The 15,871-nt window shown below is 39.7% G+C and overlaps 1 protein-coding gene across 1 annotated transcript; it reads right to left on the bottom strand.

Annotated features, from left to right (window-relative positions):
* Positions 1-3,272: 3,272 nt before the first annotated feature.
* Positions 3,273-4,051, bottom strand: LOC117147597. Its single transcript, XM_033314547.1, has one exon. It carries the CDS (start codon positions 3,978-3,980, stop codon positions 3,519-3,521), a length of 462 nt encoding a protein of 153 aa, XP_033170438.1. The 5' UTR covers positions 3,981-4,051; the 3' UTR covers positions 3,273-3,518.
* Between the last annotated feature and the right edge of the window lie 11,820 nt (positions 4,052-15,871).

The raw sequence follows: 15,871 nt of genomic DNA, 5'->3' as shown, positions 1-15,871 counted from the left end.
TTTCCTGGCGCTGACAACCCCTTTTATCCCGACACACCCCCTAGCTTGCCCACCATGGATTTTCCCTGCCCCCTCCGCCCGGTCAGTTTTTCCCGCCCGCTACTGCTGTCTATGCATGCATAATTCAAATAGACAGCTCGGCCCTGCTTGGGTTCCAATGATGATGATGATGATGGGCCATGCATATTTGATGGAATCATCTCGGGATGACTTACGGGCCAACCAACTGTGGCGTTGGCATTTTTATTTATTCCAGCCAGGTCATCCTGGCTGCCAGCTCTTTTCCTCTCAATATTTCAACAACAATATATCGAACTATAGTTTTCGATAACATTGTTCGTTATTTTCACCAAAAATCATCAATTATGTTTAACCAAAGGGTTAGAGGGTACTAAACAACTTTTTTTTCTATTCCTTTTTCCGCTTACATGCATATTTGCAAAGTACATTTTTGTTCATAAGCAAATGTAAAGTAAATTTTTTGAAGATTTTCTTTAAAATCAAATCTTTTCAGTTTATTTGCTTATGCTTCCTAATTATGCAGGAGAGAAAATCATTTGTAAACACTGACTAGCGAAATTAAACAAAATATTTGCAACGAAGGAAAGTTAATGAGTTCCAGGCGATTAGGCCGTGGGATAAACTTTTTTTGTGCGGCCTACGAAAAAGCAGGGGCATGATTCGGCATTCAAGATGAATCAATAATTTCGGGGGTATGAAATCATGCCGTTGAATTTTTGATAAGGGTTGAGCCTTTCAGGTCCTTCAAAGGACTTCAACGCTCAACAACGGACTCGAAATGAAATCCTGCAACATCAGCAACAGTTATACTATAAGTGGGTGGTTCTTTTGGGTGGCTTGGGCGTTTGTTTTTTTGTGTTTTTTTTTTGACTGTGTTTTGGGTGGCTTTCTGGGTGGCTTTCCAGGTGGTCCACGAGCGAAAAGTTGGGCAGTCAAGTGCTGGCAAAGTGCAAAGCCAACAACATGGCAACAAGGACGATGCCAAAAATAGTGTCTCAACCGGCCAAAAACGAGCCGATGGCTGCCGAATGGGTGGTCTGCCCGGTTTGGTGGATGGTTGTACATTCCATCGAGAGTGAGAAGGTGAGAGGAGCTAAACAAGCAGCCAGCGAACGAACGAACCGCATCGTTTGCTCGTTTATTTGCTAACCAGTCTAAAATGAAATTAATTATAGTTACGCACAGCTTCCGTGACCCACAAGGACCTCTTCCCCACTCCTCCCACTACCAACAGCCTGTTATACGTGTGTGTGTGTAGGTGTGTGTCCCCAGCTTTTGTTTTCAACTTTCGTTGGTTGTTTTGTACGTTTTGGGAAAAGTCCTGCAGGGGCCTGTTCCTGTACTAGGCCATTTTGAAAGTTCCTTGCTTGTTTCGACAGTTATGTTGTCTTTTAAGCAGGAATTATTATGAACAATTTTATGTCAACTTCTTTGAACAAAGGGTAACTATTTATAAAGATATCTTAAAAAGTTAGTGGGTAAAGTTTACATGAGATGAGTAAGTAAAAGTTCATTTCCTTCAAAATATAGCAACAAGAGCAACTCATTGCGGCTGAAAATTACAGGGTGTCAAAATGCGGGGGCCAAGAACCAAAACAGCAGAGTAAACAAATTATGCTGAAGCAACACTGAAATTTTCGACCAACATTGCCGGGACTGACTAAAAATAACCAAGTCAGGGGTTACGCTCCCTGTGCCCCCAATCCTCCCCCCCCCCCCCTTTTTGACCAGCGCTTGTTTTTTTCTTTTTTTTCTTTCTTGTTGCTTTTTAGCCCTTGTTCGGCCAGCTGATGTCTGTCTCTTGGCCTGACCCTGAACTTTTTAATTAATATGTGCAAGTGCGTGAGCATCGAGCATTGAAAGGGCTCGTTGGGCACACTCTCTCACACACACACACACATACACATACACTGGCAACAGTTCACACTCACACTGGCGCACTCAGGTACCCATCCACAAGGGCCGTCCAAAATGGCGGAAAAAGGGGAACGGAAAAGGGGCGGCGAAAAAAGCAGAAGCCGCAACAAAAACAAGCAGGCGAAAGACGAAACTCGTTTTGGCCTTTTGCTGGTTACAAAACGCGCCATAATTTTGAGTTGCCTACACTGAGCGAAACGCGACAATTTAAATCAATACATTAATTTAATATTACGAATTAAGCGTTGATATTCATGCTCTTTTCTATTAGAATTTAGAATTTAGCAATTTCAATGAGAATATTTTTTAAATTATTTTTATAATTAGCTATCACCTAATATATACTACACTTTTGCCCCAGTGCTTGGAGGCTGTGTGTTTTCCGTGTCCCATTTCGCCTTTGTTTACATTTTATATCAAAAACTTTTACGAGCTACAAAATATGCTCAGCCTGAGCCAAGAGCAAACAAATGCGAGGGAAAATGGGCGCTTTGGAGGGAGGTAAAATAAATAAAAATAAAATTGATAGCATGTTCTTTGGGGTCTTGTCGCAGGGTACACAGGCACACGCACATTTGCATATGTGTTTGTGTTTGAAGTGTGCGTGTGTCTGCGTGTGGTTGTGCGTGGTAAGTGGTTATATGGTCGGAATTATTGGCATCCTTCGGTGCCCCTTTCTTTTTAATACCCAGCCCAGCAACCGCAGACCCCGTCCGATTGCAATTATCGCTTACGAGGGATTGTTAAAGTGGTTCATCTTATGACTTTACATTCTGAATCTGTTGATTTTCAACAGCTTCTTGTTTTATTCGGGGGGTAAGCGAAAAATGCGCCATTATTATTCTGAAATAATGATGGCCATATTTAAATATTTAAATAATGCTGCGTGCTTTGGTATTCAGTTCAAAGCTCCATCTTTAAACTAAGTATTCAATGCGGTGTAAGTATCAATTAAAAATATATATCTTAATTAAATTAAAAAGCTTTCAATCAAGCAACTTTCAAAACAACATTGATTGAAGAGGGGAAAGTTTTAATTGCCCTGATTGCTAATTTATTGTCAATAAACTTGATTTTGTATTTTCTGTATTTATTTTACTGAAGAGCATAGCAAACGTCAATTTCTTTTCAGCAGAAGTAGATTTTCTCGTAATGAAATCACACTATAGAGAGAATATAGAAAAAAAGAAGAGCTTATTTGTGTTAAAAATATATCTGAAAAGCATTCAATCAATAAATTGGTAAAGAAATGAATGAGAGTAATTCATTCTCTTGATGAATATTTAAGTTATTTATAAAAGTGATTATATTGTATACATTTTTTAAAGCTTATGTAAATTAACTGTAAATTTATTGAGGTCCAAATATAATTGTACAAGTTTTTAAAATTCCCCACAAGGCGGCTGCAGATATAAAAAATGGAGTCGTAAGAGGTAATCGATAATCAAGGTCCGTTCAGCATAGTGGCGTATCGCAAGTTAGGTGTGTCATGTCGTCGTTGCCAGGATAAAATATATTCCTCCTCTGCATGTCAATGAAAATACACAACAGGAGGGTTTTTTTTTGTTTTTCGGGAATGCCTAGATGCCCAGGAAATCGATGGCCTCGCGGGCTGCACGCCGGTAGTCGCTCTCCAGGAAGGGAATCTTGCCCAGCAATTTACCCTGGCTACAGCAAATGTACAGCTCGTAAAGCTGATCATCCTCCGGAGCGAGATCATTGTCCGACGGAACTGTGGGGTTGGTTATTGTGGCTGTGATCTCGAGCCTCTTCCTGAACGAATTGCAGTGGAATCTCAGTCGAAAGCTACCGATAACACGCTTCGAGAGCAGTTTCTTCTCAATAATAGACTTCAAGGATTCGGGAATATCCGTGTATGTGGCATCGCATCTGGGTTGTGAATCGTGTTTGAGCCTCATGATGTACCTATTTCGCACCTGCGCGACCTTCATCAAGTACCGTCTTCGCTCCAAAACCATGCAACGAATCCTCGAGGATGGGAAGAATTTGGTGTAATAAGCATTGAGTCTCAAAACTGGCATTTTTTTTGTTTTTTTTTTTTTTTTTGATCGAAATACAATGTCTGATTTGAATGCTGGGTATATAGATGATGAATGTGTCTATAGATATCCAGAGTTGGGCTGACAGTCGAACGAAAACGGCTGGCGCAAAGCTTGCTTTTCATCGCAGGAAATCCGGAATACGGTTGAGTGGCGGGAGAAACTTGTTTACATTGCCCATACGACTGGGTGGCGTATGCCAAAAAGTAACCCACAGCAACATGGGCTAAATCAAAATCAGAATCATCCATCGCCCGCAGCGGGCATCAAGGTTCCGAAAACTGGAGAAACCCAGGGAAAAACATGAAAACTTTACTCAGCCTCAGTGCAAAGTTTTTTGGGACTGAGACTCACACCCCTAGCAAAAACAACCCCTCAATCGCTGGGTGTTTTTTTTCCTCCGTTTACCTTCTTCAAATGCAAAATCTAATAAAATTTTCACATTTTATTTTGCTGCTTTTGAATGCAAGTTTTCGGCGGTAAATTGGTGCATGGAAAGAAATTGCTATATAATTCAAATGCATAAAATGTAGAAAAACTATTGCACCAAAAGGCAAAATACCAAAAAATTACATATAATTAAACCTAGATTAAAACTTGGATTCTTTACTATTTTTCTGACCTTCAAAAATTCGCAGGTAAAAAACGACTGCAATGACATATGAGGACTATAAAAGTGAAAGTTGTTGAGCACACATACACACACACAGAGGACTGTAAGTACTGGGGAAATCTGAGCAAATTGTGGGTGTACATGTGTGCAGCGAGCCATTTTATGTTAACAACTTTGTTGGCCCAAAGCGCTCCGTGTCGTCATTATGTTCATCATTAACAACTCGTCAGCAGGATGATGATGATGATGATGTTGATTATGCCGAAGTGAGTGCCATATGTTAGCCCCCGAAAAACTGAGCCACAGTTTGGTGGCAACAAATGGCTGAAATCAAGCAAAACAGCCGGCAACATCAAACGTTGAAGTAAGGGCGGCAAAACAAATCAGTTTTTTATTCAATGTGCCCCCATAAAAAAAGGGCAAAGAGCACTCACCGAGGAGCGAAAGTTTATGAACCATAAAACAGAATGGAACGATGCATAGGCATGCGATTTTTCTCCTCTTTTTTTTTATATTTTTTTCACCTGCCTGAGGTGCTCTTTTTCCAGCCACCCACACTCACAACCATTTGCATATTCGTTTGGGCTCTTTAAGACGCCGTTAGATGCCGAAATATTTCAAACATTTTTCAACTCAAGTTGAGTTGTTAACTCAACGGTGGGCCAAAGGTTTTCCAAATGGGAAATAAATTTCCGCGATGGGCGCGGATTGTGCTCCTTATTTATGGGTCGTGGCTCTTTAAGGACCGACTAGCGAATGTCTTGCAAATTTATGGCCTGTAATTGGATGCTTTGGTGCCACATTGATTAAGGTTATATCCCGCAGAACCCATAAATTAAACATTGTTAGAGAAAAACCCTTTAACCGATTAACTAGCCTTCTTATCGAAACTCATGCATTTGCTCAAACCAAAAATGTGTTAGTTTGGTCTCAATCTTTATTACTTACATCTTATGCAATCCAATCGCCACAGTTTAACCGCTCGGGGAAATGCGAGCGGAAATTACGTTCGGAAAAAAATTAAACTAATACATTTATGAATTATCGAATGTCAAAAGGGCAGGGCGGCTAAGGGAAATCAGGGAAAAGCCATCTTTAAAATGTAATGCAATTTGAGCAATGCGTTGCGAGAAATTGCCGCGGTTATCGGGGATAGCCGTATTCCAAGAATTTGGTCCCAGGACGACTGTGTCAACAGCTCCTGCAAAGGTCCTGACACCTGGCCCTCCTCGCTGATCCACTCAAGTGCTCAGTGACACAGAACGCCGAAGTACTTAAAGGAATTGCTGAACTATTAGACAAAGTAAGGCTAACCTTGGCTTCAAGTTACAGAGAAAAAATTAACTTAAATATACATTTTATACGCAAATATTTTCAAATGGGTTTTTTCTCCATAACTTGGCCAATAAATGTGCCACAGCTAAAATAAATACTGTTTTGTACTGCTAATAAACACACCTAACTATCCCTATCACTATTTATATCCTTTTCGAAAACAAATTTTTTAACAAATTTTCGCATTTTCGATAAGGGGTTACATCATTAAAATTAGCGAAAAATGGCAAAAAATTTGAATTTCCATTTCTGAATACTGGTCGATAGGGAATTTTGTAACGAATTCAACGAGGTATGGCATTCCACGTTTGGACAATTATTTTTATCGCTATCGAAAAAAAACTGATTATTTTTCCCATAAAAAATCAAAATAAAAAATGTTGGCAAAAATATGATTTTTTCAAATGGGTTTTTTCTCCATAACTTGGCCAATAAATGTGCCACAGCTAAAATAAATACTGTTTTGTACTGCTAATAAACACACCTAACTATCCCTATCACTATTTATATCCATTTCGAAAAATAATTTTTTAACAAATTTTCGCATTTTCGATAAGGGGTTACATCATTAAAATTAGCGAAAAATGGCAAAAAATTTGAATTTCCATTTCTGAATACTGGTCGATAGGGAATTTTGTAACGAATTCAACGAGGTATGGCATTCCACGTTTGGACAATTATTTTTATCGCTATCGAAAAAAAACTGATTATTTTTCCCATAAAAAATCAAAATAAAAAATGTTGGCAAAAATATGATTTTTTCAAATGGGTTTTTTCTCCATAACTCGGCGAAAAAAGGTGCCACAGCTAAAATAAATACTGGTTTGTACTGCTAATAAACACACCTAACTATCCCTTTCACTATTTATATCCTTTTCGAAAACAAATTTTTTAACAAATTTTCGCATTTTCGATAAGGGGTTACATCATTAAAATTAGCGAAAAATGGCAAAAAATTTGAATTTCCATTTCTGAATACTGGTCGATAGGGAATTTTGTAACGAATTCAACGAGGTATGGCATTCCACGTTTGGACAATTATTTTTTTCAGTATCGAAAAAAAACGGATTATTTTTCCCATAAAAAATCAAAATAAAAAATGTTGGCAAAAATATGATTTTTTCAAATGGGTTTTTTCTCCATAATTTGACCAATAAATGTGCCACAGCTAAAATAAATACTGTTTTGTACTGCTAATAAACACACCTAACTATCCCTATCACTATTTATATCCTTTCCGAAAACAAATTTTTTAACAAATTTTCGCATTTTCGATAAGGGGTAACATCATTAAAATTAGCGAAAAATGGCAAAAAATTTGAATTTCCATTTATGGATCATAAAATAAATACTGTTTTGTACTGCTAATAAACATAGCCAACTATCCCCATTCCCATTTTTATGATTTTCAATGGTGGTGTCAGGTCGGGAAACCGGAAGCGACAAGCAAGGTTAAGGAAGTCACCTTGTCGAACCGGAAAAAAAGGTTAAACTTGTTGCGGCAACTTTTCCACAGCTTCGGATCCGAAATACTTACACACGCCCAGCGAACAGGATATGTTTTATGGAAGACGATAAATGTTATTAACTTGGCTGGCAAAACTTTCGTAATTGAACGGATGGGCGTCTCGAAATTAGCTGGCAACGAGTCCGCCGAGAATCGACCTTTAAGATTTATATATATCATATATATTCCCCGGTGTGTTACAGTTGTGTGTAGAAAAACTTAACTTAGCCCAAAAGAAAAGGATACTTGAATTAAATAAGAACATACTTTCTTATATTGGTTATAAAATTAATAAAAATATATAATTATTTGATAATTTTACTCTTTATTAAATATTTTCGTCTCATTTTTGATTGACATTTAAGGCAACATCAGTAAGCTGAACCTTTGCTTTTTTTCAATAGACATACAAACAACTCAGAAATTAATAAGCTACATTCGGTGTTGCCAAAAATACAGGTAAGATAAAGATTTACTGCAAAAAGAGTTTGTTTTGTGTGGTTAACAAAGCGAATTTCGTATCTATGAGAAGGAAGTCTCAACAGGCACTCCGATTATTGTGAGAGATATGCCTTTGTATTTATTATGAATTCGTCTTTAATATGCGAAAGGCAATCGTGTGTACAAATAATGTACAGGCAAATAAGCACGCACAGAAACGGAAGGAAAATTGGGGGAAATGGCAGGGAAATGCGGGGAAATCGGTGAAAGCGAAGAAGGGCGGCGAATGAAAAGCGGGGAAAGTGGCAGGTGGATAAACACCGGGGAGAATGGTTGCAAATGGTCACGGAAATGGAAACGAAACAAATCTTGATCTCGTTTTCGGGGCTGTCACTTTTGCCCCACTCCCACTCCCCATTTGTATCTGCGTATGATTCGGTGTATCTGTATCTGTAGCTGTTGCTGTATCTGTAGCTGTATCCTTGCATCTCAATCTGCTCAATTTATATGCAGAACTGTTAGCAGTCAATTGCCAGTTACGGCGTGATGTTCAAGCTGTTTTCGCTGCTGCCCTTTATTTTATTTATTTTATTCTCCTCTCCGCTGTAGTTTTTGTTTTCTTTATGCTTTGTTTTATTTGCATTTTGTCGAAACTCCATTTAGCATATTTTCGCCGGAGAGGTCGAGAACGCGTGTATATATTTAAGCGTATCCAAAAGGGCAAAGAGAACTATTATTTTATATCTATTTTGAAATGTGAGTTTAAAGCTTTGTTTTTATATGTTGTTGATGTTGTAATGTTATGCCGATGTTATAAATAATGTATTAACCACACACTTGTTCAAGCTTTTAACTGCTTTTCACTCTACCATTAGACGGCATTGTTTTAAGATTTTCACATATCTTTTTCCCCGATAAAATTGCTTTGTGATACAAGGTGTCTTTTTACCCCCTTTAATTTACTTTGCATTTGCAATTTTATTTATTTATTTTTAGCCGCCAAGATTTATGCAAATTGATTGCAAGTCTATTAAATTTGCATATTTATCAATTTGTTGTGCGTGTTTCAGTTTCAAGTTCTCAGCTTTTTAGCCCATGCTGTTACTGTTGTTTGTTTCTGTGTGTTGGCCGCGTTTTTGTTGTGAGCTTTTGGTCTGTTGTTGTTTGTCTTTGGCAACATATTTTAATTACATCCTCGTCGCTGTGGCCCCAAGTTATTTCGTTATTTCGTTATTTTGTTATTCCGACTCGATTTGCATAGAGAGCAAGAGAGCTCCAAGCTCAAGACTGTAAGGAAGAGCTGTCAGATCGGCATCCTGGCATCCTGTTATCCAGACATCCTGCTATCTCGACACCGCCTAATTAATAAGGATGCAATCCAATTAGGAGCGGGCAACATCAAAGCCGGTACTCGCGCAGGACGATCAAATATTAAATAGGCGCAAAAACTAAACCAACTGCGACAACACTCGCCATAAGGCAATTATCATTATGATAATTAAAATCTATGGCTAATTGTAATGGGACGAGCAGGCTTGTCCATCAGGCTAAATGCAAATAAATCTGCTCCTTCGTAACCTTCATCATTATTCGGTTGGAGATGAGAATGAGATTGAGGATGGCTATCGGTATGGGTATGGGGATGAGGATGAGGGATTGCTAATGGCGTTCTGCGATGAACGGGCATTTGGGGGATGCCGGGACTATGAAGCCAACTATGCCGGAATTATTCCAAAACCACAGGCACAAAGTATCCCTTATAATTTCATGATAAATATTCATGGAAAGTGGTCACAGCCTTCGACGAGAATTCACTTCAGCGTTAAGATACTTTCGAGATAAATTCCTAAGCCAAACAATTTACTTTGACCTTAAGATACTTTCGAGCTTCAAGATAAATTCATTTACCAAATAATTGTACCAAATTCTGTTTGAAATTATTATAGCTACAGCTTAGTAAGGAAATCATACAATTTAAGCATGAGTAGCAATGAATTCGAGTATTTCAATAAATTAAAGGCTTTTCTCACTTTCAACTTGGAAATTTAGGGTTGTTTACCATTCAGCTTCTGCTTTCTTGAGCATAAAAGAGTGTTTTCCTTTCAAACAAAAACAAAGCTTAATTTTGAATTGTAAATCCTTTCTTTTGCAATGTATCTAAAATCAATTGTGTGTCTTTCATGGCATAAATATAATTGTTTAGCATTTTGCAACAAAGTTACCAAAGGCCACTCATTGATAATAAAATGTGCAACGCCTTCTGGCAAAACTTGTATTTTATGCCACAGACAATGGCATTTCCAAATTCGCATTCCCATACAACTTTGTTGGCACTTTCGCTGAATTCGCTCCATTGCCAACTCTATGTCGTTTTTTGCATGTGTGTGCGTGTGTATATATGTTGGGGGATTTTCACGTATCATGGTGTGCGTGCGCTGGGTGTCTGTGTAAATGCATGCAATTTGAGCTTGGTTCTGCTTTACGACAAATAAACATCTACGACAACGGCTTTTAATGTCGCCACGCTGGGGCAGCCATTTTCCCGTCTTTACGACCGCCAAGTCATGCCCTTTCCGCAACCCTTTTCCACATTTCCTACGCTTTTCCGGGCTTATCTGCATCTGTGCGCCATCTGAGAAGGGGTAAACTAAAAGTCTCCCATTGTGCCGGGCCATTAAAATGCATTCACATGCGTTTCGCACTGCGAGGAGCATTGTTTGACAGCTGTCAACTGGCAAATCTCCCCATCTGCCCATATTCTATTTCTCCCGCTTTTCCTTTTTCACTTTCGCCTGGCCGGAAAATGGATAACGGCGTTACGTCGATGGGCCGAACGGGACCCTTGGATGCCACTTCAGGAGAAAATCGCCATCACTATTCAGTCAGGCGACTTTCTGTGCGGGCCTTCACTCCAGCAAAGGGTTCACACTACTAGCGGAAAATCCTGAAACAAAAAAGTCAAGGGCCTTTCACGATATTTTCCGTCGATTCTTTGTGCCAATGAAAAACTGCACGAAAGCGCTAGAAACTCAAGCCGTATTTCAGTTCATAAAACACTAGGCTGAAGGTGAATTTTAAAGGCATGAAAACGAATTTTACGTGCAACAAAACTACATTTGACTTCCATATTGATTTCAATACTGAGTACTAACGAGCCCTATAGCCTATCATTTTGTAAATACTCCGGAAACCCAATTTTTTTAAGATAATTACTCAAACAGAAATAAAATAGAGAGAAGGTACTTAAAGCTTTCAATATCCCACGTTTAAAAAGTGTGGAACTTTAAATAACATTGTGCAAAAATGCATATTTTTGTTTAAAGATTAAAAGCATTTTGTATAGCGTTTGTGAATAGCGTTTGTTTTCTTCCTTAATTGAATGCAACAGTTTTAATCATTTTCTGAAAGTTCACACAATATTTAATTGTCGAAAAAACGCGGAAACATATTTATTTTGGTTGGCCTCGGTAAATCGTGGGATTATGGGTTTTGTGGCAGATCAGGCGTGAACTTTAATTGCGTAATCGATTTGCCTTAATGTTGCATAACCTTAATGAACAGGTGTTAAGTGGCCAGTCCGGGTAATAAGTCGCTTAAATCCGGTACTGCTGGTGAATGTTTCGCAGACGGAGCCAATTAGCTTCGATGTGCGTCGATTCCGCCGGCCAATAAAAGTGGGTTTCCTGTCCTCGGCAATCCGCTCCTGACCCACAATATTCTCGTCCGGCGAAGGACGCTTTTAAATGGTTGCCATGGCAGAGGATGAGTTTCCGGCAAGAGGCGGAAACAACAAGAACAACAGCTGCCAGTGCCTAGGAAAAGCTGGTCGAAAGATGTGGAAAAACAACAGGAAGCTGCAAAATAAAGGAATCAAGCAAAACAGGAAGGAAATGCTTAAACGATATGAAAATCCCTATGTTGGCAAATATTAAATATTATTATTACTGCTGTCGCTGTGGCTTCCCTTATTTTCACATGCACACATACACACATAAACACCCAGAAACAGCAGCACCACATTCCATAGTCATTTTCCTAACTGAACTGAAAGCATTTTCTTACAAAATCAAGGAAATTTCACGAATTTCTCGAAGTAACTGCCTGACAATTATTTAAGATTATTGCGGCTGGTGAGTAGTGAAAACTATTTAGGTAAATCGCTTGAAACTAATTGTATTACTTGATGCAGATAGGAATTTATATGAACCTAAGGTAAATAATGGAAAGGCAGCTTACGAATGTTTCATATGAAATAAGTCATAAGACATTCAGATTATTAGGCATTCCATTTCCAACAGAAATAATTAAATGTATTGATAATGATTGAGAGCCCATCAACTTTATGAGCATGCTATTTAGAATGATTATTATTAGAACTTTGCCGCCACTACATAGAGAAAATGAAATGCATTTTGAAAAGTGGGTTTTTCGACTTGATTGAATGGCCACCAGGAGTTTTCTAGGAGTTTCTAGGACGACGGTGAGGGCGTTTCCAGTTCGTTGCTCGTAAAAATGTGCTGGAGTCGTTTTTATTATTGCAGCTGGTGGCGTTGGCGGCAACGATGGGTTAATGCCATTGCCAATTTCGCCACCGGCTGTGTCCGACGCGCTTAGCACTTGTATTCCTCCATTTATATTTTTCTGTTCCGCCGCATTGTTTCCGTTTCCGCTTTGTCTTTGTCTCTGTATGTGTGTGCTGCCGCTTGTTGTTTGTGTTTGTGTTTGTGCCGCTGCTTGTGTTTGTGTTTCGCTGTGCAGCGTTTAATAACGAAGGATCGTACGAACACACTACGCGTATATATGGCATCCAAAAGCTTTTGCCCTAACTCCAGCGGCGCATCATCAAATTTTATGATCGCACTCAAACACTCACGTGCCCGGACAGCAATTAATGAATACCGGACCGCGTTTATGTGTCCGTACTCTGGCGGAACAATCCCGCCGTTTTATAGTTGCCCCATAAAACGGATGGTTGTGAAATTTTACACACTGAAAAGAAAATGTCCCAAAGGAGCGATGCAGAATATAACTGATATTATCAATATTAATATAAAAGATCTTGGCAAATCTATGATACTTTGAAGCTCCGCAAGACTATAGCACTTTTCCAAAGTTTCCTCATTTATTGTTGGTGGATTTGCTTGATATCTTTGGTACCCTTTTTTGGTTGAAGTGTTCCCAGCTGGACAGCCAAATATAATAGATTTGTATCGCCTTCAAGTGCAACCGGCTCAAAACGAAAAGGCGAATGGATGGGAATGGAATTTTCATATTAATTCGAGTGCCTGCAACTGTCAGTTTAATTAATTTGGAGGATGTTTACAATTTATGCCCACACCATCGTCATCACCATCGTCAATTAGTCCCAATTAAAGCCTAGTCTGGAGCCACACTTGATTTTCCGCCGCTTTTCCGGAGGGGCTTTTCCGGCCCAGCCATCCAATTCCATTCAATTCAATTCAATCCAATCCCATTTCCTCGCGTTTGACCTTTCTTTCAACTTGACGCCATTAATGGTAATGTCGGTCTTTGGGGCACATTTTCCAGCTTATTAACTCGGCCATTCGCTCGGCATTTTTGCCTCCGATTTTTTGTACTTCTTTGCTTTCCAGGACCCACCCTCCTGTTGCTTGTTTACCCAGGCTTCCTTTCTAAATCCAACTTTATTTGAGATTTTTCGCGCACAAATTTTGAGCCTGCTATCAAATTTTATTTCCACATTCGCGTGCTCTTTAATGTTAATTTGCGTCGGGGTCGGGGAATTCGCTGCCATGAAACTATGTCCAACAGGCGTCAAGTTGCCAACGATGTTTGCCAACATTCCCCATCCCTGCCCCACTTCAATACCATTTTCCACCCCCTATTTCCCTAAGCACCCCCCTTCCCCGCCCTGCCAGAATTTTTTGCGGTCTTTCATTTCGTTACTATACATAAATTGAACATTTTGCCGCAGTGGCGCACACATTTTGCCTGTTGCTTGGCAGAAAGCGAACCGAACAGAAGCAGAAACATGGCCTGAAAATGGGTGGAAAAGTGGGTGGGAAAATGGGTCTGGTCCCGAACAGATGGCAAAACCACTCGACGCAGACAAGGACGATGTAATAAAGTTAGAGCCTGTCAGGCGGTGTGCCACAAAAGAAATGTGGTTAGACGGAACGGAAAGAAGCGGCGATTCCACTCCCATTTTCCCACATTTTCCGCCTTAAAAGCCATGAACATGTCATTGTCAAGGACTCGCTAACTCAAAAACACAACTCAAAAATACAAGGCACACACACATACGCACACGAACATCCTGGCGGCGGGCAATCAATAAAGAAGTAGCCCAGCTCATAAATAAGTGAATGCCTGAATGAATCCGCAACCCGAGCTCGGCCAGAGATTCCGCAGATCCCCAGGATGCTAAAAATGGTAGAACGTCAACCACGCTAAGGATACCAAGGATACTTTGAATGATGTGGGGATGGTCGGGCAGGTGTGAGCTGAAATCCGCTAACGAAGCAATTAGCATCTGCTCCAGATGAACACTGCTGTGAGCTATCTATAAAAAAAAATGTGTTATGCTCATCAAGCATTTAATTGAAGTTGGGAAATATAGTTGAACTTATTTAAAGCTTGGGTTGGACTTTTATGCTCTCCACGATGACATTTAGTTACTTGAAGTCATATTCAATTCATTGAAGGTGTCGCAGTCATGAATTATGTGTAATGTTTACAAAAAAGCCAACTTTTAAATGAGTTTTTATTGTTTAGAAGCATTTGTAGATTAAGTGCCACTTCATTTATTTAAATATAATGAAGATAGTTCTAAAAAAAGGTTTTTTTGGGTTTCCGTTTTTAAAACACAGTTTTATCTTTTGGCAGCAACTATTTTTTTCGCAGTGTGGCCACTGGACATGTGCTGTCCGTTACAGTGTCGGCCATGGCAATAGGTCTCCCCGGCCGTGGCCATCATTAGACTGACTTTGCAGAAGCATATCGCTGCGTTGTCAGGGATTAAATTGTGGGCCCGAGCCACTTCCGTTTTCCGCTTTCAATTGTTGCCATGTCCATGGGGGTTACGATTCGGTTTCCGGCAAATACATGTACGAATGTCATCCGGAGTGGAAGTGAAAGTGAAAGTGAACCACGACGTGGACAACTGGGCAAACGAATTAGGCACTTGGATCTTCCTCTTAGTCGAGTGGGAATGTAAACAAAATCCGCACTTAATGCGGCTTAAATGCGCCGCATAATTTTACATACACCCAGCGGCCAGCCGCCTAATTAGTGTATGTATATATACATATATAAAGGTATAAATGTATATAGACCGACAGTCGATGAAGTTTGCCAGAGTGGGCAGCCCATGAACTAGGCCATTACTTTGGCAACCACCCGTAACCGTAACCATCATCCGGCTGGGGTAATTAATTATGTATAAAAATATTCCCTTCGTTTTCGCTGTTTTTTCATTTCATTTTGCATTTCGAGCGGCACACAGCAATTAAAAACGCCGCAAATCTTCAGCTTTGTATTTGGTATTTGTTTTTACTTAAACAATTTTTGGATTTTCTTTTTTTTTTTTGTGGATTTTAATGTGGGGTGGCGGCAAGAGTCCGGGCTTTGTTTTGTAGATTTCTAATTACGACAGCCCCTTGGCCGGGGATTTTGTGGGCTTTCGGGAGAAGTTCTTTTGAAACGCGGCTTAATTATGTCTTCCCATGGCAGCCGGAAAAAATGCTAAATAAATCCAATGGGCCAGGCGGGGTTGGAAAATTGTGAACAAATTGAAATTTGATAGAAATATTTATGTGTATATATATGTATGTATATGTATGTATGTATGGGGAATTGGGAGTTGGGTGTTGGGAGTTGGACTGCGTTGCGTGCGCAGCGCAGATTTGGATTGGGGCTATATTTCTGGGTTCTGCCTTTCAAAGCGGCAGTAGCAAAAAGCATCCACTTTCCCCTGGCTGTTTGTACAGCGTGTGGCCT

This window comes from Drosophila mauritiana, chromosome X, assembly GCF_004382145.1.
Source record: "Drosophila mauritiana strain mau12 chromosome X, ASM438214v1, whole genome shotgun sequence".
Taxonomy (NCBI): domain Eukaryota; kingdom Metazoa; phylum Arthropoda; class Insecta; order Diptera; family Drosophilidae; genus Drosophila; species Drosophila mauritiana.
Note: the sequence above shows the minus strand (reverse complement) of the source record. Positions and strands in the feature narration are given on the sequence as shown.

Coding starts and splice junctions, on each gene's coding strand:
- LOC117147597 (XM_033314547.1), bottom strand. CDS start 3,980: ATGCCAGTTTTGAGACTCAATGCTTATTACACCAAATTCTTCCCATCC.